Source organism: Neofelis nebulosa, chromosome 10 (assembly GCF_028018385.1).
Source record: "Neofelis nebulosa isolate mNeoNeb1 chromosome 10, mNeoNeb1.pri, whole genome shotgun sequence".
In the NCBI taxonomy this organism is placed as follows: Eukaryota; Metazoa; Chordata; class Mammalia; order Carnivora; family Felidae; genus Neofelis; species Neofelis nebulosa.
Window position 1 is genome coordinate 63605276 of NC_080791.1, and position 23162 is coordinate 63628437.

General features: G+C 39.3%; 1 protein-coding gene across 2 annotated transcripts in view; it reads right to left on the reverse strand.

Annotated features, from left to right (window-relative positions):
* Positions 1-4076: 4076 nt before the first annotated feature.
* Positions 4077-23162, reverse strand: part of LOC131487408 (interferon-induced very large GTPase 1-like) — a 56623-nt gene continuing 37537 nt past the window's right edge. For both annotated transcript variants that reach the window (XM_058688086.1, XM_058688087.1), the window contains one exon: positions 4077-13142. In XM_058688086.1, coding sequence (XP_058544069.1) covers positions 5848-13140 — 7293 coding nt within the window. In that variant the 5' untranslated portion in view covers positions 13141-13142 and the 3' untranslated portion in view covers positions 4077-5847. The remainder of the gene's footprint in view (positions 13143-23162) is intronic.

Genomic DNA, 23162 nt, shown 5'->3' on the forward strand with positions numbered 1-23162 from the left:
CGTTATCACAAGAAGAAGGAGGTAAGTGCAGTATAATAAGATATTGAGAGAGAGAGACCACATTCACATAGCTTTTACGACAACATATTATAATTTTTCTATTTTATTATTAGTTATTGGTAATTTCTTACTGTGCCTAATTTATAAATTAAACTATCATGGGTGTGTATGTATCTGAGAAAACATAGTATATATAGAATTTGGACTATTTGTGGTGTCGGGCATCCACTGGAGGGCTTGGAATGTATCCCCTGTGGATAAGGTGGGGGACAAATATAGCTGAAATGAAAAATTCACTAGAGGAGCTCAACAGTAGATATGAACCAGCAGAAGAAAGAACTAGCAAATTTAAAGGTAGACTGATAGAGATTATGCAAGTATGTATAATCTGAGAACAGAGAATAAAAGAATGAAGAAATGTGAACCGAAACTCAGGAAAATGTGGGACACATTAAGCATGCCAACACATATATAATGTAAATACCAGAAGGAAAGGAGAGAGAGAGAGAGAGAGGTGTGCAAAAAAGTATTTGAAGAAGTATGGCTAAAAAACTTTTCAAATTTATTTATAAATATTAATTTACATGTCCAAATGCTGAAAACTAAAAAGGAGGAGAAAATTTTGAAGGCAGCAAGAGGAAATGGATTTATCTTGTATAAGGGAACCCTGATAAGATTAATAGTCAACTTCTCACCAGAACCAGTGGAGGCCAGGAGGCAGTGGGATGGTATGTTCAAAGTGCTAGAAGAAAAAAAAAGGTATTTATCAAGAATCTTATTCCAGAAAAACTGCCTTTAAATAAATGAAGGCAAACTACATTTCCAGGTAAACAAACATGAGAGAATCTGTTGCTAGAAGACACATCTCAAAGAAATACTAAAGGAAGTTCTTTAGGTTGAAAGCAAAGAGCCTGAGAGAGTAATTTGAAATCACATGAAAAAACAAATCTGTTCAGTTTTTTTTTTGTTTTATTTATAATTTTGAGAGAGGGAGAGAGAGAGAGAGAGAGAGAGAGAGAGAGAGAGAGGCACTGAGAGAAGGAGAGCAAGAATCCCAAACAGGCTCCACACTGTCAGTGCAGAGGCCGACGTGGGGCTCAAACTCACAAACCATAAAATCGTGACCTGAACCGAAATCAAGAGTCAGACGCTTAACTGATTGAGCCACCCAAGCACCCCAACTCTGTTCATTTTAAAACAGATTGATTCATTTATTTATCCATTCAGCAATATTTATTGTGTACCTTTATTGAACTAAGTATACATTGTGGTAGGTGCCAAGGGTGTCACAGTTAACAAAAGAGATCTCTTGCTCTTATGGACCTTATATTCTAGACAATAAAATGAAATAACAAATGAGTATATGATAGAGTCCAGAAGATGGTAAGTTTAAAAACAAAAAAGTCATACATAAGGACCTGGATGCCAGAGGTAAGGTAGGGGTGCAGACTGTTTTATTAATTAGGGTGGTCTAGGAAAGGTCTCATTCATAAGATGAAGTACGAGCAAAGTCTTAGAAGTATTTGGGAGCATAAGGGAGTTTTCACATTGGATATCTGGGGGAAGAATATTCCTTCAGGTAGAGGTAAGACCTACAGCTAAGGTCCGAACAATGAATGTTTGAGGAATAGCAAGTAGTATGGTTGGAGTGAGTGGCCAAAGAGGATAGAAGTAGGAGAGTAGATCAGAACAGTAACCAGGAGCCTTGATGACTCTTGTGACTTTGGCTTTCACACTGAATGAGAAATGGAGCTATTTCAGGGTTTTGAGCAAAAGATTGAAATGATCTAGCATAAATTCTTAAGAAAGCTTTCTGACTGCCTTCTGGAGAATAGGCTATAGATATGGCAATCTGTTAGCAGGCTGTTGAGCCTCAGTGCTTGCAGTGGAGTGGTGATAAATGGTTAGATCTTGATATATTTTGAAAGTAGATCCCACAGGGTTTACCAATGAATGAGAGGGGTGAGATGAATTATGGATGAATCAGAGTATTTTTTGGCCTGGGGGATTGACACAATGAATTTCCCTTTAAATGAGATGAGGAAGGCTGTGGGTAGAGCAGGTTTCAGGTGAGGGGAGATTTAAAATCCAGTTTTGAGCGTGTTATACTTGAGATGTCTTTAAGACTTCCAAGTGCAGGTGTTGAATAGGCAAGTGTTTGACATTTGGAAAGAAGTATTGGTGAGACATATATATTCGGAGTCGTCAATGTATGGGTGCTCTTTAATGCCTTGGGGACAGGTGACACATTAAGAGGGAGAGAGAGTCTAGATATAGAAGGAAGACCAAAGATTGAGTCCTCAGAGTATGCTAGCATTGAGAGTTCTAATAGTAGAGGAAGAACCAGTACAGCAGAGTGACTGGAGGCGGAAAACAAGGGTGCAGTATTCTCAAATCCTAGTGGAGAAAGTGTTTCAGGGAGGTGAGAGTGATAAAATGATGTTGGTAGATCAAATAAGATTATTGAAAGTAAAAAAAAAAAGTGGATTTAACAAAGCAGAGGCCATTGGTGACCTTTATTTAGTTAATTTAGCTGCATTATCACTGTGTGAAATATTAGAACCATCTTCAGTTTCTTTCTTTTCCTTCCACCTGTCATCACCTTCACCTCCAATATGTAGAAACCTTGTCCATTATATTTAAGAGTCATTATTTATCACCGACACTTGTGGTAAGTACCATTCAAGATACTGAGCATATGGAAATGAGCAAGACATGGACCCTCTTTTTTCAGAACTTAGAGTTCAGAACAAGTTACAGGCATAACTACATTTTAGTAGAATAGCAATGATAACAATAATGTTAATAATTACTGTAATTCTATTAATGTGACTTATGCTGCTGTTGCTGCTGCTGCTGCTGCTAATGCTACTACTACTGCCACCGAACGTCATTAGAACGTGTACTGTGTGCCAGGCATGTACGTTGTCCCAAGTCATCCTCGCACCTCCGTGAGCTGGCACCCTTTTATAGGTGAAGAAAATAAAGCAGAGACAGGTTGAGGAACTCATTCAAGATCACACAGCCAGGAAATTGTGGAGGCCCTATGTAAAAGCAATCTAACTTCTGATTTTTGTGTTCTTAACTACAACTGCAAGCTACACTCCCTAACTCTTAAAACTTGACTTAAACCTACTTATTTATTCCCTCACCTTAAATTACCTTTCCCTCATTGCTTCCCCTTATTCATTTTTACTGGGATAAGTTTTGTAATTAGTCACTTTTATGTCAGTCTATGCCTTAGGCCTGCTTCTGAGGAATTTAAGACATATTGTTTTCACATTGCTAAACAATTTTGGCAGTGACTCCTCTACGTTTTTGATTGGTTGATTAGTATTTGAAATCATTGTAACTACTCACAAAGTATCAAAGGACATTGATATCTTGAGATGCATTTTGAGCTATAAGTGATAATCACATTTATTGAGAACTTACTGTGTCCTAATTATGATTTCCCAAGGAGTCCTTGTTAAATATTCCTGCCAATGAACCTTAGTCACATGAGGCTATCTTAACCTATCAATGTGATTCTAATAAAATGTTACGCAAAAGCAAAGGAAGAAGGAACCTGAGAGAGGGAGTATAACATAATAATTACTTATAGGGTACTTACTATGTATATGCCATTGTCCTAAATGCTTTATATACAGCAATTCATTTATTTCTCTCAACAACTGCATGAGAAATGTACTATTTTACAGATAGGGCACTTGAGCACAGAGAAGTTAAATTACATGCCCAAGGCCTCACAGGTACCACTGCTACAAAGATAGCAGTATTAATAATTATCATGATAATATCAATGGTGATACACACACTTTCCTTCCCTTCCTTGTTCACTCATGTACCACAACACTCCCAGACCTTACTAAAGGGTTAGAATGATTCAAGGGAATTACAATTTTGAGGCAAGGGGAAAAAAAATAAAAATTGATTTTTACACTCTCCATTACTATCATAGAAAACTCCATTCCTATACAGTCATCTTTTCTCTATCCCAATTTACTTCTTGCCAGTTTATCTGGGATTTCTTGAGCATAGTGTCTGAATCTCATTGAATAATCATACTGCTTAAATGCCTGAGGAATTTGTCAAAGATCTTTATTTACACACAATTTTGGCTTGAAAATCAAAGTTAATACATGACATGTAATACTTCTTAAAGGTGATTTTGGATTCATTAAACAAATACAAAAAACATTCAGCAAATGTTAACTGAACATTGCAGTTTTTGAGGATGCAGTGATTTGCGAGACAAGAACCATGCAGGGATTCTGTTTCCATCACCATTTCAACTTAATCATATTGGTAGGTCCTTCCAACTCTTAAAGCGATTATTTTCCAGAGAACAAAAGGAAAATTGTGCTGTTCAAGAATACCTGTTTCCTTTATCCTTTATAATTTTTCTGTTCCAGGATTTCTTTTGGAGACATGGGTCATTTTACCTGAAACTGATAGTATTCTGGAAAACTTTTTGAGTAATAAAACAGCAGAGTCATTACTCCTATCTCCTAACTTTAAAGATTCCAGTCCTTTGACTCTGGTTCCCTGTGCTGTTTGTTTTCACTGGCTATGGAGGGGTTGATAGTGTGTCTTAAATAGAAGCCAATGGATGCCCTTATGTCCGACATAAATTTTCTTCTTTGTATCAGGATTCCTTTAGATCATCAGCTTTGAGAACCTAGTGTAAGTCATTGTTTTAGAAGGTGTAGGTTTGTAGAATGGCTATTTCTTTCCCCTCTCACGTCCTTGATTAGCTTCAGAGTGATTGTCATTTTTATTCTGATCATGACCCTATGACTTAAACAGTATGAAAAGTTACTTATCACCTAATGTGGAGATGAGTATTTCCTTATACTTGAATGTATAAAAAGAATTACTTATTAAAATATTAGAACCAAAAAACTGTATAGTTTTTGATATTTTATTCTTAAAGGAATAGTTGATATTTTATTCTTAAAGAAATAGTTTTTTTAAAAAAAATAATCATTGGCTTAATCAGATTTGACCCTATCCACAGCTTCAATTAAAATGGCCCTTTTTAGCTGGTCATAAATTATGTTACCTGGTCATAAATTATGTTCCAAAAGCCAGTTTATCTTAGATTTGTATATAGCACCAAGCTTTGAATACCTAAGCTCTTGTGACCCTCCCCCCCCTCCTTTTTTTAACATATATAGGCAAGATGCCAGGGAAGAAGAGGGTGAGGATTAAATGAGAAGAACAGTTATTTGATTTCTGTTTTCTATATTTGCTTGATAACATTTCTTGAATTGATGCAGACTTTATTCTGGTAAAGTCTCTGTTTTATTCCTCTCCAGAACAGAATATGCCTAAATATTGCTATGCTTGGGGATCATGAATTTTCCATGAATGTTTTTCCATTTGAGGATTAGTAACTTTTTCTCACAGTTTCAGAGGATTAAAGAAAAAAAGGCTTTTGGTAGCTTCCAGTCAATATTGTATGAAATATCCATATATTTATTCTATAGAAATTTGTAAATTTGTAGTAGTCTCCAATGATTTTGTTTTCCTCCTATGAAAATGACTTTCTCTGAAACTTTATATAACATTATATATTTCAAAATAAAAACATTCTGAATAGTTTAAAATGTACAGTAGATATTTTAAATGGGTCTTATTTGATTTTATCATATGTTCGTATATTTTAGAAATATGTTTTTGAGCCAGAAGGAATTGAGGCAATGAAAAATGAAGTCTTTTCACAAGACTTAAAGTTAATTGATTGATTTTTAGATTTTTCATTTGAAAAAAGGTAATAATGAGGATTCTTACTGTGAGGAGGAGGTATTTTAGGATTGTCTGAGTATTGGGGTTCATTGAGTTTTACTGTTTTTTCAAGTCATCGAGCACATCCTGCTTTTTTATATTGTCCCATGCATCAGGGATTTTACCTTTATTTATAAATTTTTTCTGATATTTTTCTTCTAGCTTTAATCTGAAGTGAGAGACAAACCATTTCCAGTATGGCTGGGTAGATGAGTCTGGGGTGATGCTCCACATGGCATACTCCCCTCCTGCCTGTCGATAGTTCTTATATGGGACTTTCCAGTCATCTCTCAAAACCAATAGAAGATCACTTGCTACCAAATTAGTACAGCAATCAATGACAAAATTGTCTGTTTTGTAAAAATACCCTCCACTAACAGCGTGAGGACGGTGGAAGGGAACACTGTGGTCTCCTTCATGTTTAGGGATTGTGTTTGTACAAATTGCTCCACAGCAGGGACACTGTTTCCAGCAGCCAGAGAGATGTTCAGAGAGCATTTTCTGAACTGCCAGAATCATTTCTTGTTCAGACATATTCAAATAGTTCTCTTCTACTCTCTTCATTGTGGGATCCAAAGCTTCACTCATAGCTTCTTTGAGAAACTCAATATCTTTTATCTCTTGGTGTTCAATGCTTATCAAGTCTTTTCTTGGAAAGATCACATTACTCCCCAGGTGATCACAGAACAAATCCAACCACCCAGACACAGTGCTGCTTTTATCTTTGGCTATTACTGTGGATTTATGAATAGCTGAGAGGATGGCAGTCTTGATATCATCTAAAGTTGTTTTTAAAAAAGTCTTTATTTTTTCACTTCCTTTGTCTGAACAATATGTTTTAATATGGTTTTGAATGTAATTCCTAAAAAATGATTCTGAATTATGAAGGTAATCCCAGTAATTATCAAAATTTTCTTCTTCTGCCAGAGAGATGAGAATATGTTTCTCCAGGTTAGACTTGTTTCCGTTGAATGCTGGGCAGTTAGCTCGCATGTCCCCAGCAATTTTGAGGACCATTTTTTCCCATATGGTGGTAGAGACAGCAGGAGTGAGTTTGTGCCACAGAAAATCAACAAATGTTTTGACTGAAGTTGCTCCTTGACAAGATATCTTAAAACTCATGAAGAAATCCTCTTTCTTACTTTCCAGATAGTTTACAGGATCATTTGCTCTCTTGAATGCCCTGTGCATCTTCTTAAAAGTCTCTGATGCTTTTTGGAATAAACAAAAAGATAAATCAATTTCATATTTACTTGTAAATGTGTATCTTCCCTCAGTGTTTGCAGATTTCACTTCCTCATCTATTATTCTCAGGATTTCATGGAAATAATTTGGATTGTAATCACACTGTTGTGTCCAAATATTCTTAATAGTTTCAGTATATCTTGAAATAATGTGGTCAGTAGTCTTATCTATGGACATTTTATCATAGCCCTCTAATGTCCTTGTAATTATGTAATATTTCATGTTCATTTTGACATGTTTGTCATATTTGATTTGAAACTTTTCTCCAGGATTTTCCTTCAGTGTGTCTACAATATTTCTCTCCTTTTTGAAATACTCCAAAAGGATGTTTTCAGAATCCACATCAATGTTAGGCTCTGTGACTGGAGGGAGAGTTGAGGACACAGCATAGACCCATTTGTCCCAAAGTTGATTGAACTTCTCATGTATCTCTTCCTCACTCAATTCTGTGCCTTTGACAGTTAAAGCCGACCTTCGGCTTTTTTCTAATAATTCCTTTTCATAACCTGACTTTTTGCTGTCCAGTTTTTCTTGACTTTTCTTAAAACTAATAAGTTCATCAGCTTTTTTTTGGCTTTCTAAAATAAGTGCCTCTGTAAGGATCATTAGCCTATTTTCAAAATTTGCTTTCCACTGAACCAGTATTTCACTATCTGGATCTTCATTAAAATATTTTTCAAGTTCTTGCTTGATGGCTTCATATTTTTCTGTGACTGGCGCCTTAAATGTGCTTTTTCTGAATGTTTGGATTTTCCCATTCTGAATCTGGTTGATTAGCTGGTTCTGCAAGCCCAGCACATGACTCCTCAGCTCCCAGGTCCAGTAGTTATACATTGTTTCCAATTTGCTCATGGCCATGACTTCTCGTGTGTTCCTGAAACTGAAAATAAAGTTCTCATTGACCAGGGCTCTCCACAAATCTTGGACTCGGAATTTTACATCTGATATCTTCATGATGCCTCCCCTAGATTCCTGTTTGGCTGTCAGAAGAATTCTACTCTTCAGTTCCTGGACATTGTGGCTGTAGCGAGGATTGGGAGGGGCCATTGGAGGATTGCCATCCCAGAGGTGAGCAAAGTAGTAGACATGAGTATTGACATCAAACTTAATGACATCACTAAATCGGGTTACATCTGAATACTGTTCTTGTTCAGCTGCTTTTGCTGCCATTTCATCTAATCTCTGCTCTAGCCGCCTTCGTCCTTCCATAGTTTGGTCTTTAGCTGTAACTTCCCCCACATTCTGATGGACAAAAAGGCAGCTAGGAGAGATTTTTACTTGTTTCATCCTCAGAAAGGCTTGGACAGCTATTTGTAGAATATCTTGCATTTCTGATGGATTTTCCACAAAAATGTTAATCAGAGTCAAGTTTCCAAGTCCAATAACAAAGGTTGCCAGCTCATTGTCACGATTCTGGGATTTGCTGCTGAGTTCTGGGGCCCGAAGTCCTTCTGTGTCCACAACAAGCACAAAGTCAAAGCCCAGTTCCTCTGTGAATGTCTCCTCCACCTTCAGGAGCTGCATGTAGGCACCCCGGGTACACCTCCCAGCACTGACAGTGAACTGCAGCCCAAAAAGGGCATTCAGCAGGGTGGACTTCCCTGAGCTCTGCAGGCCAAGGATAGAGAGAACAAACAGTCGTTTGTCTCCAAGTTTCTCAGAGACCTTGTCAAAAATAGCTGCTACCCACTTTAGAGGCACATATGAAGCATCCCCATCCATCAGCTCAATGGGAAGACCAGATATCATTAGATCTGCAGCAATCTGGGGAAGGGAGAGAAAAAGGTTATCTTTTGTGGGGAAAGTTTCTTCCAGAACTTCATAGATCTGGCCTATTTCTCTGAGAAGTTGTTCAATTCCCAAGGTGCAGTCAGTAATCTCTGTAGAAATAGCTTCTATCTCATTTTGCCAGTGTTTCAGGGAGGTGTTCTTTGGTGCTTTTTTCTTTTCTGTTTGTACCAGTGACCACAAAGCCTTTTTCTTTTCATTCAGTTTTTCCAAGTGTCCTGCAGTCAGGTTGTCCAAAGACACACTCAGCCATTGTAAGAAGTAGAGTTTGGTATGAGTTTCTGAATGGTTTTGGATAATTTCAAGGACAGATTGCATTAACTCATTGAGAGGAAAGGCTCTGGTCAATTGTTGCTGGCGTATTATTTGTTTTTCTGCCTCAATCTCACTCTTGTGTTGTTCAATGCTCCGATTTCCCTTTTCTCTCAGATGATAGAGTTCTTTGTCCTTTTTACACCAAAGATGCCACAGGTGTCCCTGAAGGGGTAGTAAGTTTTCCTTCATCTGAGATATCTGCATTTCTCCTAATAGGGCCATGAGAACCTCTGCCTTTTCTTTGGCTTCCTTGCAGTCTCTCTGGTCTTCATCAATAAGGAATCCTTGCTTACGAGCAATCTGGGCACAGTCCTCTAAGCTAAAAGTAGTGTCAGAGAGCTCTAGCAGATGTCTGATTGTAGTTTTGAGCTCCTCTGTTAATTCTGCCTCATTTCTGTTCCTGATCCCAATTCTCACTTTTTGGCCAGAATTACTGGCTGTGGTTTTTTCTTTGTCATCAAGCAGACAGATCAAAGGTTTGGATAGCTCACACAGGCCACGGATAATTTTTCGGTTTTCTCGATTGCCATCAGAAGTTGCCATGAGGACTACAATGAGAGAAGAGATCTCCTGCAGGAAGGTGAGTTGCTTCTCATGTTCCTTGGCATCTCCATGAAGATTGGTGAAGGTCAGACAGTTGTCAAATCTGTCCTCATCTTCACCCCCAGGACAGAACCAGCAGATTTCCACTACACCCCCCATCAAGAGACAGTCTTTGCTACTCCCTCTGCAATGGCGATGAAAAAAGATATCATGTTTACGTTTACTGAGAATACAGTTCATAATCTGAGATTTGGAAGCAGAGAAGCCATTTCCAACCCTAACAAAGGACACAATGGGGGTAGAGACACGACACATTTGCTGATTCTTGTAATTGTTCTTTGCCTCTTTTGTTGATTTCCTTGCTTGCTGCCAGCTTCTCCTAATTTGACTGAGAGACCAAAGAGAGAATTCAATTTGAGAATTGCAAGGATTAGGTATAAGAAGAGGGAGGGCAAACTGGCAAATGGAAAGTTTGGCCAGAATATATTGTCTAGCAAAATCATCAGCACAGTGAAGAATTGCCATCTGAATATCCATAGGGTGAATATGGGGTCTGGAATTAGTATCTGAAGGATTAGTGGGACTATCATTGTCTTCAAAAAAATCATCATATGGATCAAAAACCTCATTTTTCTGTTTTGAGGCACTTAGATAGACTTGATTCTCTGTGTTTCCATCATCTTTGAAGACCAGATATCTCAGCCCATAATCCAACATCAGTAGCTTCTGTAGGAAGTAGAAGGGAAGCTCCCGTTCAGAGCTGGGCTGGGTGTTGTACACAGAAGTCTTGTAGATCAGATGGAAATTAGCTCTGCTCATCCTCTTTGGGTAGTAGTGTTCTAGGCCTAGACGCTGGAGCAATTCTAAGAAAGCTCCATTTTCTGTGGCCTCCCATTTGTTGTTTTCATTATCATGTGGTTCATGAGGCAGTTCCTTTTCATGGAAGATACTTTGCAAATGTTTTCTCACTTCATCCATTTTCAATGAAAGGGTGGTGGCTTCATAATTCCCATCAATGAGCAGACTCAAGTCTTTCTCTAGGTTTACCCAGTCATGATCTGCTCCAGGTTTGGTGAGGACATCTACAACTTCTTTAGTCAATGATTGTCCCATGTACTGTCTTATAAATGTCAAACGTTGTGTTTTCTCCTTTGGAGAAACAGCTGTAACTCCAACAGTGGCTGTCAGACCTGTGAGCACCAGGAATGCCTGAGCCCTGTGGCTGCAAATATTTTTGAGCTCCTGGTATTTGTCTTGGGCAGTTTGCATTTCATGCACTAGAAAGTCTAACTCATCACACCCCAGGAGATACTGAAAAGTCTTATTTACCATGTGGTAACCTGCGCCAGTTGCAATGGAAAGTAGCAAGAGCTGTATGTCTGGCTGCTCTGTTTCTTGGAGGTAATTCAAGAAGCATCGAAGAGACAGGCTGACCTCATACGTGGCCTTTCTTTGTGCTTCCTCCACTATTTCTGGGGACTTGGACTTAATCTTCACTTCCATGAAGTCATTTTTGGTTTTTTGAAAGATTTTAATTAATTCAGAAAATTGGGAGATGTTGATATACTCCTGCTCTGACTCTGACCTGAAGATCCACTGCATGATGGAATGAGCCTGAGGAAAGTTTGTCACGCTATAGATGTGAGGATCCAAAAGGCTGCGCAACTGAGATTTAATAAATTTTGTTTCATAAATGGAATACCTTTTGCAAAAGTTGACAGTGTTTACCAGAAAATTCTGCAGATCTCTATCTGTCAGGCATATGTGAATCCAAGTGTCATAACTTTTTAGTTTTTGACTCAACATTTGCATGAAACTTATCAGTTTTTTAAGCTGCTCTTCAGGGTCAGATACCTCCCAGGATTTCACATCCTCTAGGAAAACCCTGGCCTTCTTCACAACACTGAGTAATTCTTCTCCACTCTGGATCTGGGTAGTGAGGCCAGTCAGAGCAGTGTAGCTGTCTTTCAGGCACATAGCTACCTGAAGAGGATCTTTAAAATCACTTCTGTGGCTGGAGAGGATGATGTCCCAGACGGGCACCAGTTGAATTCCCCGGTCAATGACACACCAGGTTCGATTACTGGCAACTAGGCCAGCTTTCCACTGGAAAAGGTCATTTGCTTCTGGTGGGCCACCTGTCTGGGCCATAGATAATTGGATTTTGGTTTGGAGATTTTGGGAGCTTTTGCTCTGAGAGTCTTCTTTTGAATGAGAGTCTGTCACAGCCACGTCTGTAGCAACTTTAATTCCAAAGCCACTGTAGCTGCCCCTTATGTAAATATCCAGGGCCTTGGCTGACTGCTGTTTCACTTCTGCCAGCTGTTCACTTTGGAAACCCTCTGAAATGGCTTTCCACCAGTAGATTCCTCCCAAGTGCAGAGGGCCCTGGTTAGCATGAGAGCCAAACCTGTGGAAGAAGGCTTTAGTCCTGGACTTTAGCAAAAGGAGTCTGTCTGAGCCTGCAGACTGACCCAGAAGGTCTTCAATGCATTTTAGTTCCTGGACAGCAGCCTTGGATAACTGGAGCTGATCAGTGGGAAAGTGGCAGGAAGCCAGCGGGATGTAGCTGAACCTGGTTGAGCAAAAATAAGAGTGCTCAGAATGTGATTGTTGGGTTTTCTTAGATTCTGAATGTATGCTGTGATGTACACTCGCTTTCAGGCTAAATCCCCAACCTTTACCTTTGGCTGAGGCAGTTGCACTGAAGCCCAGCTTCTCTATAGTCTGGGTGAATGTGGATTCTGCTTGAGAAGATGTAAATTCTCTTGTTTCCATCCGTGTGCCCTGCTCAGGGCCAAAGAGTGAGAAGTTCTTTGGGACACTGAGTAGCTCCTCTCTCTTCTCTATCAAACCCCTTTCATCGCTAGTTTTGTAAATTCCCTGCAGAGCCAACCCTCCAGATGCCCATCTCACCAGATCTCCATCTGGGAGGTTCTGCCTGTGAGACAATGTCCCCTCCATGAGGTTGAGTTGTTTCTGACTGTTTTCTATGACTTCTTGTAGGGACTTTTGGGGAGGTGGCCAGTATTCGTCAGGGATCCCGATTGCCTGCCTCAGCTCTGCCTGTTTTTTCCTCACTGCTTCTTCCTCTTGCTGCCTCCCTTCTGACAGCAAGTCTCTTAGCTCTTGCAGTGTCTGCTCTGCATGCTTCTGCATTTTCTTCATCATCTCCAGCCGAGACTCCTGTAACTCTGAAAGACTATTTGAGTGTGACATGTTAAGAAGCATCTCCAGGGCTTTTTTCTCCCAGGAATGTCGTGCTTGAGATTTCAGCTTCTGGAGGTCTTTTTCTTCCAGGTGTTGTAAGGCCTGGGTACAAGTCACACCTAGGTGTTCCTGCAACTTGGGCAACCAGTACTCGAGTGCCAGTCCTACTTCTGTCAACATCTCCTGGAGATCATGTGTTCTTTTGCCTCTGAGCAAGGGCTCATCAGGGGTGGACCTCGCTGTGGCCATGGCTGTGGGAAGAAAAGACACTCAGTTAGCCTGTGTTATGACCTTAGAAGTCACATAGCCAAAGGGTGAATGTACTAAAGATCCAAGTCTCCAAGGCTTTCTCATTTCCTCCTTTCATTGTTCCAATGAATATATTTTGTTAGAACAACTTCTTCTTCTCCTTCTCCTTCTCCTCCTCCTCCTCCTCCTCCTCCTCCTCCTCCTCCTCCTCCTCCTCCTCCTCCTCCTTCTTCTTCTTCTTCTTCTTCTTCTTCTTCTTCTTCTTCTTCTTCTTCTTCTTCTTCTTCTTTTGGCAAGACATCCTGTGGGTGTTCTCAACATGGATTGCCTTTTAGTTACCAGGGTGAGTTGCACCTTGAAGCCTGGCTTTTGGCATTTCCTATTACACAGAATTGATTACATGGAGAGCATTAAGCTGAGGGTTGGAGTTTGGAAATATGCATGAGTTTGATAGACTGATGTTTGTTTTAAAACCAAGAGTGGCTGGGGCACTTGGGTGGCTCAGTCGGTTAAGCATCCGACTTTGGCTCAGGTCATGATCTCGCGGTCCATGAGTTCAGCCCCGCATCAGGCTCTGTGCTGACAGCTCAGAGCCTGGAGCCTGTTTCTGATTCTGTGTCTCCCTCTCTCTCTGACCCTCACCCGTTTATGCTGTCTCTCCCTGTCTCAAAAATAAATAAATGTTAAAAAAATAAAATAAAATAAAACCAAGAGTGGCCACAAAAAAAAAAAAAAGAAAATAAAGAAAACAAAAAGAAAAAAAGATGGAATCTTGCCATTTGCAATGATGTGGATGGAGTTAGAGTATTATGCTAAGTGAAATAAGTTAGAGAAGGACAAATACCATATGATTTCATTCATATGGGAATTTAAGAAACAAAACAGATGGACATAGGGGGAAAAAGACAGGCAAACCATGAAACAGACTCTTAACTACAGAGATCCAACAGAATTACTGGAGGGGAGGTGGGTAGAGGGAAGGGTTAAATGAGTGATGGAGAGTAAGGAGACCACTTGCTGTGATGAGCACTGGGTGTTGTATGTAAGTGATGAATCACTAAATTCTATACCTGAAACTAATATTACACTGTATCTTAACTAACTTGAATTTAAATAAAAACTTGAAAACAAAAAGAAAAAAATTTAAAAAAAATATTCAATAGCAAACAAAAAACAAGAGTGGCACCACCAATTATATTTCCTCTCTTAAGTTTCTGTCAAACCTGTGTTGAGTGGTTTCTTTCCTGTCTTTCTGTCACTTCTTCTTAGGCCATTTTATGATATTTATTTACTGTCCTGTCCTTTAACTCACTTGCAGATATCAGCATCATGGTGGTATAAGATGTTTCTCTTTTTTGGCTCCCTTTTAAAACAACTTATTAGACATCCATCTGTGAACAAAAGTGCCTCAGTGGGAGTTGTGAGATACAGCACCATAGGCCAAGGGACATGGGAGTAGTCTCATCCTCCTGTGAATCTGGTAATAGGCAGAAGACCTCAGTATGGGCCATGGAACCAGCAAAACCAGCAAGTCTGCCCCAGCCCCCTGGCCACATTCAGGAAAAAACCTGGAATGTGGTGTCCTGGGCAGATACTCACAGATGAAAGAATTTGCAGAAATCCAGCCCTCTTGATGGGAGATTTCTGCACAAATTTGCTGACATTGGTGGACTGGAACTATCCATTGGCAGTGACCTCTCCAGTGGGGCTAAAGGACAGTAGATAGCCCATCTACTCCCAATTGTGTGGGACATGGCTGGAGAAATCCATTTTTGGGTATTCATCCCAGAGTATCAAGTCAGGACTGGGAGAAGGGAGAAGAGATTGGGAAAGAAGAATATCAAAGGACTTTAAAGGGACATGGTCCCTGTTGATTACAGTCAAGAATTCAGCAGGAAGTCCCTCCCCCCTCCCCCCCCCCCACCACCACCATGAGCCTCTTGGGAGAACCTCACCCAAGGATCTCCCCAGCAGGTCCAAGGGCACCCTCAATGACCAAGTGCTAAGGTGACAAATACACCCCACCTCCCATTGTGGCTGACTTCCTGTGCATGCTCCTGAGTTCAGTGGTGAGAGCTAGTCTTTTAGAGTGCTGTGAGCAAAACAGATCAGGATTTGTGAGGAAGAGAGAAACCATACAGTTGAGCCATAGCACCACCTTCTGGAAAACAAAAGAGAAGTTTCCAGTAGCCAATCTGCTGAATTGTAACAACCAGACAAGACCTAAAAGATTAATAATTCTGCCACAAAAGAGAGCAAGACAATGGAGCAGTTGTATCCATACAAAGGTAGAGAAAACCCCAGATATAATAGTACCAATACACAGAATACTCTGACTGAAGGGAACTAGTAAAGATTTAAGGAAGTGTCTTCCAACTTCGGATGCAAAGCAGCAAAACTACAAGGACATGAAAAATGTCATTAACATGTCATTAACAAAAGATAATAATTCTCAATTATCTAGTTCAGAGGCATGGAATTTTGTGACCTTCCTGATAAAGAATTTGAAATACCTGTTTTGAAGAAAATCAGTGAGCAACAAAAACTCAGAAAGACTATTTAAGGAAATCAGGGGGAGATACGTAAATAAAATGACACTTACCAAAGATACTAGATCATAAAAAAGAAACAAGCAGAAATTCTGGAGCTGAACAATTTTTATCTTATTTTATTATAATTTTTTAAATAAAATATTGTGTTTATTTGAAAATAATTGTTTATATAGAAAAGCCAAAAGAATCTACAAATTACTGAAATTAATAAAGTTATAAGCTGTAACTTATAAGATTAAGAAACAGATGAGTAATAAACATTCAATATTATTTTTACTTATTTTATTAAATTTAATAAATTATTTATTAATAAATATATTTAATTTATATAATTAATATATTTATATATAATTATTATAATTTAATATATATTTATTTAAATAAATAAATTTAATAAATTATTTATTTAATTAAAAAATTTTTATTTAAATTTCAGTTAATATACAGTGTAATATTAGTTTCAGATGTACAATTTAGTGATTCAACACTTACATACATCACCTGGTGCTCGTCCCAACAAGTGAACTACTTAATCCCCATCAACTATTTAACCCATCCCCACACCCATCTCCTCTGATGGCCATCAGTTTGTTCTCTATAATTAAGAATCTGTTTCTTTGTTTGCCTCTCTCTCCTTTTTGCTCTATGCTCCTTTGTTTTGTTTCTTAAGTTCCACACATGAATGAAATCATATGGTATTTGACTTTCTCTGACTTATTTTACTTAGCATTATACTCTCTAGTTACATCACCATCCTTGCAATTGGCAAGATTTCATTCATTTTTATGGTTGAGTAATATTCCGTTGTATATATATACACCACATTTTCTTTATCCATTTGTCAGTCAATGGACATTTGAGCTCCTTCCATAATTTGGCTGTTGTAGATAATGCTGCGATACACATAGGGGTGCTTTTATCCCTTTGAATTAGCGTTTTTGTATCTTTTGTGTAAATAGCTAGTGCAATTGCTAGATCATAGGATAGTTCTATTTTTACCTTTTTGAGGAAACTCCGTACCGGTCTCCAGAGTGGCTGTACCATTCGCATTTCTACGGATAGTACAAGAGGGTTCCCCTTTCTCCACATCCTCGTCAATACTTGTTATTTCTTGTGTTTTTGATTTTAGCCATTCTGACAGGTATGAGTTGGTATCTCATTGTGGTTTTGATTTGTATTTCCCTGATGATGAGTTATGTTGAGCATCTTTTCATGTTGGCTGTCTGTGTGTCTTCTTTGGAAAAATGTCTTCATGTCTTCTGCCCATTTTTAAATTTGATTATTCATTTTTAAAGTATTGTTTTATTTTTTAAAGTAATCTGCACCCAACATGGGGCTCAAGCTCACAACCCCGAGATCAAGCATCACAGGCTCTACCGACTGATACAGCCATGCGACCCTAAATTTGATTATTCATTTGTTGAGTGTTGAGTTTTATAGGTTCTTCATATATTTTGGATACTAACCCTTTATCAGATATATCATTTGCAAATATATCTTCCCCCATTCCGTAGGTTGTCTTTTAGATTTATTTCCTTTGCTATGCAGAAGCTTTTTATCTTAGTGAAGTCTCAATAGTTTATTTTTGCTTTTGTTTCCCTTGCCTAAGGAGACATATCTAGTAAGAAGTTGCTATGGCCAATGTCAAAGAGATTACTGCCTGTGTTCTCCTTTAGGATTTGAATGGTTTCATGTGTCACATCAGGGTGTTTCATCCATTTGAATTTATTTTTGTGTATGGTGTAAGAAAGTGGTCCAATTTCATTCTTTTGCAAGTTGCTGTCCAGTTTTCCCAACACCACTTGTTGAAGAGACTGTCCTTTTCCCATTGGATATTCTTTCCTGCTTTGTCGAAGATTAATTGACTATAGAGTGTGGGTTCATTTCTGAGTGTTCTATTCTGTTCTGTTGGTCTATGTGTCTATTTTGGTACCAGTCTTGAAAACTGCATTTTGTAATATGACTTGAAGTCTGGAATTGTGATGCCTCCAGCCTTGCTTTTCTTTTTCAAGGTTGCTTTGGCCATTCAGAGTCTTTCATGGTTCCATACAAATTGTAGGATTGTTTGTTCTAGCTCTTTGAAAAATGCTAGTAGTATTTTGATAGGGGTTGCATTAAATGTGTACATTGCTTTGGGTAACACAGACATTTTAACAGTATTTGTTCTTTCAATCCATATGAACATGGAACGGTTTTCCATATCTTTGTGACCTCTTCAGTTTCTTTCATCAGTGTGTCTTACAGTTTTCAAAGTACAGATCTTCTACCTCTTTAGTTAGGCTTATTCGTAGGTATCTTATGGTTTATGGTCCCGTTGTAAATAGGGTTGATTCCTTAATTTCTCTTTCTGCTGCCTCATTATTGGTGTATAGAAATGCAACAGATTTCTTTACACTGATTTTGTAGTCTGCAAGTTTATTGAATTCATGTATCAATTCTAGTAACTTTTTGGTGGGGTCTTTCAGGTTTTCTGTATAGAGTATCATGCCATCTGCAAACAGTGAAAGTTTTACTTCTTCTTTGCCAGTTTTGATGTTTTTGATTTTTTTTTTTTCTGATTGCTGAGGCTGGGACTTCTAGTACTATGTTGAATGAAAGTGGTGACAGTTGATATCCCTGTCTTGTTCTTGATGGTAGGAAAAAGCTCTCAGTTTTTCCCAATGAAGGATGATATTAGCTGTGGGTTTTTCATGTATAGACTTTACTATGTTGAGGTATGCTTCTTGTAACCCTACTTTGTTGACAGTTTTTATCATGAATGGATGTTGTATTTTGTCAAATGCTTTTTCTGCATCTATTGGAAGGACCATATGGTTCTTGTCATTCCTTGAATTAACATGGTGTATCACATTGATTGATTTGTGAATGTTGAACTACTCTTGCAACCCAGGAATAAGTCCTAGTTGAACATGGTGAATGATTCGTTTAATGTACTGTTGGATTTGTTTTGCTAGTATTTTGTTGACAGTGCTCGCATCCATGTTCATCAAGGATATTGGCCTGGTGTCTTTCTTAGTGGAGTCTTTATCTGGTTTCGGTATGGTATGATTTCAGTCTTTTTGTATGTGTTGAGGCCTGATTTGTGACCTAGTATGTAATGTATTCTGGAGAATGTCCTCTGTGTACTTGAAAAGAATGTGTATTCTGCTGTTTGAAGATAATGTTCTGAATATATCTGTTAAGTCCTTCTGGTCCAGTGTGTCATTCAAAGCCATTGTTTCCTTAGTGTTTTTCTACTTAGATGATATGTCCATTGATGTAAGTGGGGTGTTAAAGTCCCCTACTGTTGTATTATTGTCAGTGAGTTTCTTTATGTGTATTATTAATTTTTTGATGTATTTGTGTGCTTCATGTTGGGGGCGTAAACATACAATTGTTATACCTTCTTGTTGAATTGTTTTCTTAGTCATAATAAAGTGCCTTTCTTTATCTCTTGTTATAGTCTTTGTTTTAAAACTAGTTTTCCTTATATAAGTAAGTATTGCTACTCTGGCTTTTTTTTTTTTTTTTGACACCCATTTGCGTTATGAATGTTTCTTCATCCCTTTACTTACAAGCTGCAGGTGTCTTTAGGTCTAAAATGAGTCTCTTGTAGGCAGCGTATAGATGAGTCTTCTTTATTTATTTATTTATTTATTTGTTTGTTTGTTTGTTTGTTTATTTCCATTTTGACATCCTATATCTTTTGATTAGAGAGTTTAGTCCATTTTCATTTGGAGTAATTATTGATAGATATGCATTTAGTGCAGTTTTATTACTTGCTTTGTAATTGTTTCTGGGTATTTTCTCTGTTCCTTTCTTGTCTTTGTCAGTTTTGGTCTCTCCTTTGCACTAAAGAGTCCTTTTTAATATTTCTTGTAGGGCTGGTTTAGTGGTCATGAACTCCTTTAGTGTTTGTTGGTCTAGGAAACTCTTTATCTCTTCTTCTGTTTTGATGATAGCCTTGCTGGATAGTGTATTCTTGGCTGAAGATTTTTACCATTCAGCACTTTGAATATATCATACCACTACCTTTTGGCTTGTTAAGTTTCTGTTGAGAAATCTGCAGCTAGCCTTATGGATTTCCCCTTGTAAATTAAGGACTTATTTTGTCTTGCAGCGTTTAGGATTTTTTCTTTATCACTCTATTTTTCAAATTTAATTAAAATATGTCTTGATGTTGCCCAGTTTTGTTGATTTTAAGGAGTTCCCTGTGTCTTCTGGATGTGGATGTCTGTTTCCTTACCCCGATTAGGAAAATGTTTGCTCCTTGGTCAGAATGTGGCAAGTTTTAACTAGGTGGGGTCTGGTCTGCTTGTTAAATGAGACCTTATACTACTTCCACTAGAACTGAGACCCTGCAGAACTCTGTGGTTAGGAGATGTGTTGGTAGGGGTTTCTATTGGTCTTCTGGGGTAGGGACCCACTGTGCTGGGACTGAGTCAAGCTTGATTGAGAAGGGCAGTCCCGCCAGACCACAGTTGTGTGGGACTAGATGTAAGCAAGTTAGGCAGCTAGTGTCAGTGCTGGACTGCTACCCAGGTTAGCTTTTTGTTTATGCTGTCGGGTAGGGAAGGGAAATGGTTCCAGCCAGTTTCTTTGTCCCCTTAGAAGCTTCTCCATGAATGCTGTCTCTTAGGGAAGCACTCTGAGAAGAAGGAATAATTCCCCCGTGTGCATTTTTCCAATCACTGTTTCCACACTGTGTGCCCCTATGTTGTTTACCTGCCTTCTCTCCAGGAGCAGGACAGTGCCCTCTGAGCTCTAGCCCAGCCTGATAACTTTTAAAATTTCAGGCTTTAGGGAGTGGCATGGACAGGGGTTTGTACTAGTCTTCTTGGGGAGGGGCCTGCTGCACTGGGACTGAGGCAAGCTTGACCAAGAAGGTCAGTCATGCCAGAGCACAGGTGTTTGGGGCTTGGTGTAAGAAAGTTAGGCCCCAGTGTCTGTGCCGTGCTGCCAGCAGGTGGCTCTGTGCTTGTGCTGAGGGGTGGAGGAGGGAAATGGTGCCAGCCAGCTCCTTTGTCCCTGTAGAGGCTTCTTCATGAATGTTGCCTTTAGGGATGTGCCCCAAGGAGAGAAAATAATCTCCCTCCTTGTGTGCCCCAGGTATTCTTCAGGTCACTGTTTCCAGGCCATTTCCCCTAGGTTGTTTGCCTCACCTTTCTTCAGGAGCAGGGCAGTGCCCTCAGGGTTCTATCCCAGTCCAGCCTGCTGACCTTTAAAACTTTGGGCTTTAAGACTCACTGGTTGCAAGAATGTATAGAAAGCAGCCCTGTCATTTTCTCACCCTATGGCTTTGTGGAAATCTTGTCTTTTTGTGTTCCCTTGTGTGTTCTGACCTCTCTCACCCTTCTCCACAACCATGGCTCCCTACTCTCCACAGCACCTGTGATCCTTTTCTCCCCTGAACCACGTCTCCACACTCCCTACCTTCTTTGATGTGGCTTCTTCTCCCCCTTTAGGTATGGAGTTTGTTCTGTCAATCTTCAGATTGGTTTCTTGGGAATTTAGAATAATTTGATAGTTACCTAGTTGTATTCCTGGGATGAGACAAGCCTACTGTGCCCCCATCCTCCTCTAGGTGAATTTTTTAAAAATATGAATGGACTCCCTTTTGATTGGCCGAAGACAATGGAGGCAATTGCCTGTTCTTTCACAAAGGCGCTTGCCCATCTCTCAGGACCAACTAACCCATGTTCAATTGCTGTTCACATGGAACCTTTCTCCACTTCAGCCTTCAAAGTCTTTTTTTTTCTAAGTTTTTAAAAAATTTATTTATTTTGAAAGAGAGGGAGAGAGCGTGCTTACATGTGCATACATGAGAGCAGGGGAGGGGCAGAGAGAGAAAATTACAAGCAGGCTCCATACTGTCAGCTCAGAGCCCAACATGGGGCTTGATCCCACGAACCATGAAATCATGACCTGAGTTGAGGTCAAGAGCTGGAAGCTCAACCAATGAGTCATGCAGGTGCCCCCAGCCCTCAAAGTTCTCATTTGAATATTTGCTACTATCACCAAGATCTGCACCAGTGGCAGCTCCACCTGGGCCCATGCCCAAGGCTTCAAGTCTCACCACAGTGGCCTTCCTGCTCATTGTGGCATAGTGGCTGTGGTGGCCCTGGGGGGAACCCATGTTCCCTGCCCCCCACTTGCTTCCATCCTTCTTGCATGCATCACCAAATGCCAGCCATGGCTGTGTATGGGCCTATCACTCCCAACATTTTCAGGGCTAGGTCATTCAGCAAGTGGGTGTTTACATACTTCTTAGTGGGTTCCAACTTCCATTGACATTATCCTGTTTATATCAACCAATATCTTTTATGGGGTCTAATGAGGTTTGGCATTGGGTACCTTAACCAAGCATTTGATTCATCTTGTAGCACTACTTCTGCTTACCAAAAGTAGCCCACTAGGCACTTGCATTCCACTCCCGGCTCCATGCTAGCAAGGCAGGCTTCTTAGCCATTTGAAGTTTGAGAATAGGTTGAAATAGTTGTGGTTGAAGACCCTAGTCATTCACTTTACTAGATAAAACTTGTAGGTTTGTGTGTGAGCATGCCAGCTATCCTGAGGGAAACTTTGGAGGGAACCAGTTACTAAATGGTTCAATTAGTCTTTTGCCCCTATACACAGGTCAGATAACCAATTTGCACATCAGGACCATTACAGACCATTACAGACATTACAGACCTCCACCAAGTTTCCTTTGGCTTCACCCTTCAAAGACATAGTTCACCATCTTTCAGTCCTAGTACGTGTGCTCGTGCTTTACTTCCCTGGTGGATGAGATGGTCTGGTGATACACCCTCAACAGACTAGAGAGTAGAGCTGAGGAACTTAATGAATGAAATGGAAAATGCAATAGAGAGCATGTACACAATAGTAGAACAAGTGAAAGACAGAATAAGTGAGTTAGAGGACAAGAAAATTAAATAACCCAATGAGTAGAGATTAAAGAAAAAAGATTGAGAAAAGAGTGGAACCTGCATGATGCATAGGATTTTATAAAAAGAAAAAAAAAATCAGAATAATAAGGATTCCAGAAGGAGAAGAGGGAAAGTTGCAGAAAGTTTATTTAAATGAATAATAGCCAAGAACTTCCCACACCTGAGGAGAGAATTGGACATCCAAGTTTATGAAGCCAAGAGATTATTATCTCAGTGCAAAAAGACCTCCAAGACACATTATAAAACTGTCAAAAATCAAAGATAAAGAGCAACTCCTAAAATCCAGTGAAAAAATGATGGTAGTCTACAAAGGAACCCCCATTAGGCTATTAGTGGATTTCTCAGAAGAAACCCTACCAGCCAGGAGAGACTGGAATGACCTATGTGAAGTGTTGGAAGAAAAAAATTGTTAATCAAGAATACTCTAAGTGGCCCCCAAAATAAGAGTTATGGACCAGATGGCTTCCCAGGGAAATCCTACCAGACATTTAAAGAACAGTTTAATACCTATTCTTCTCAAAGTGTTCCAAAAAAAAGAAAT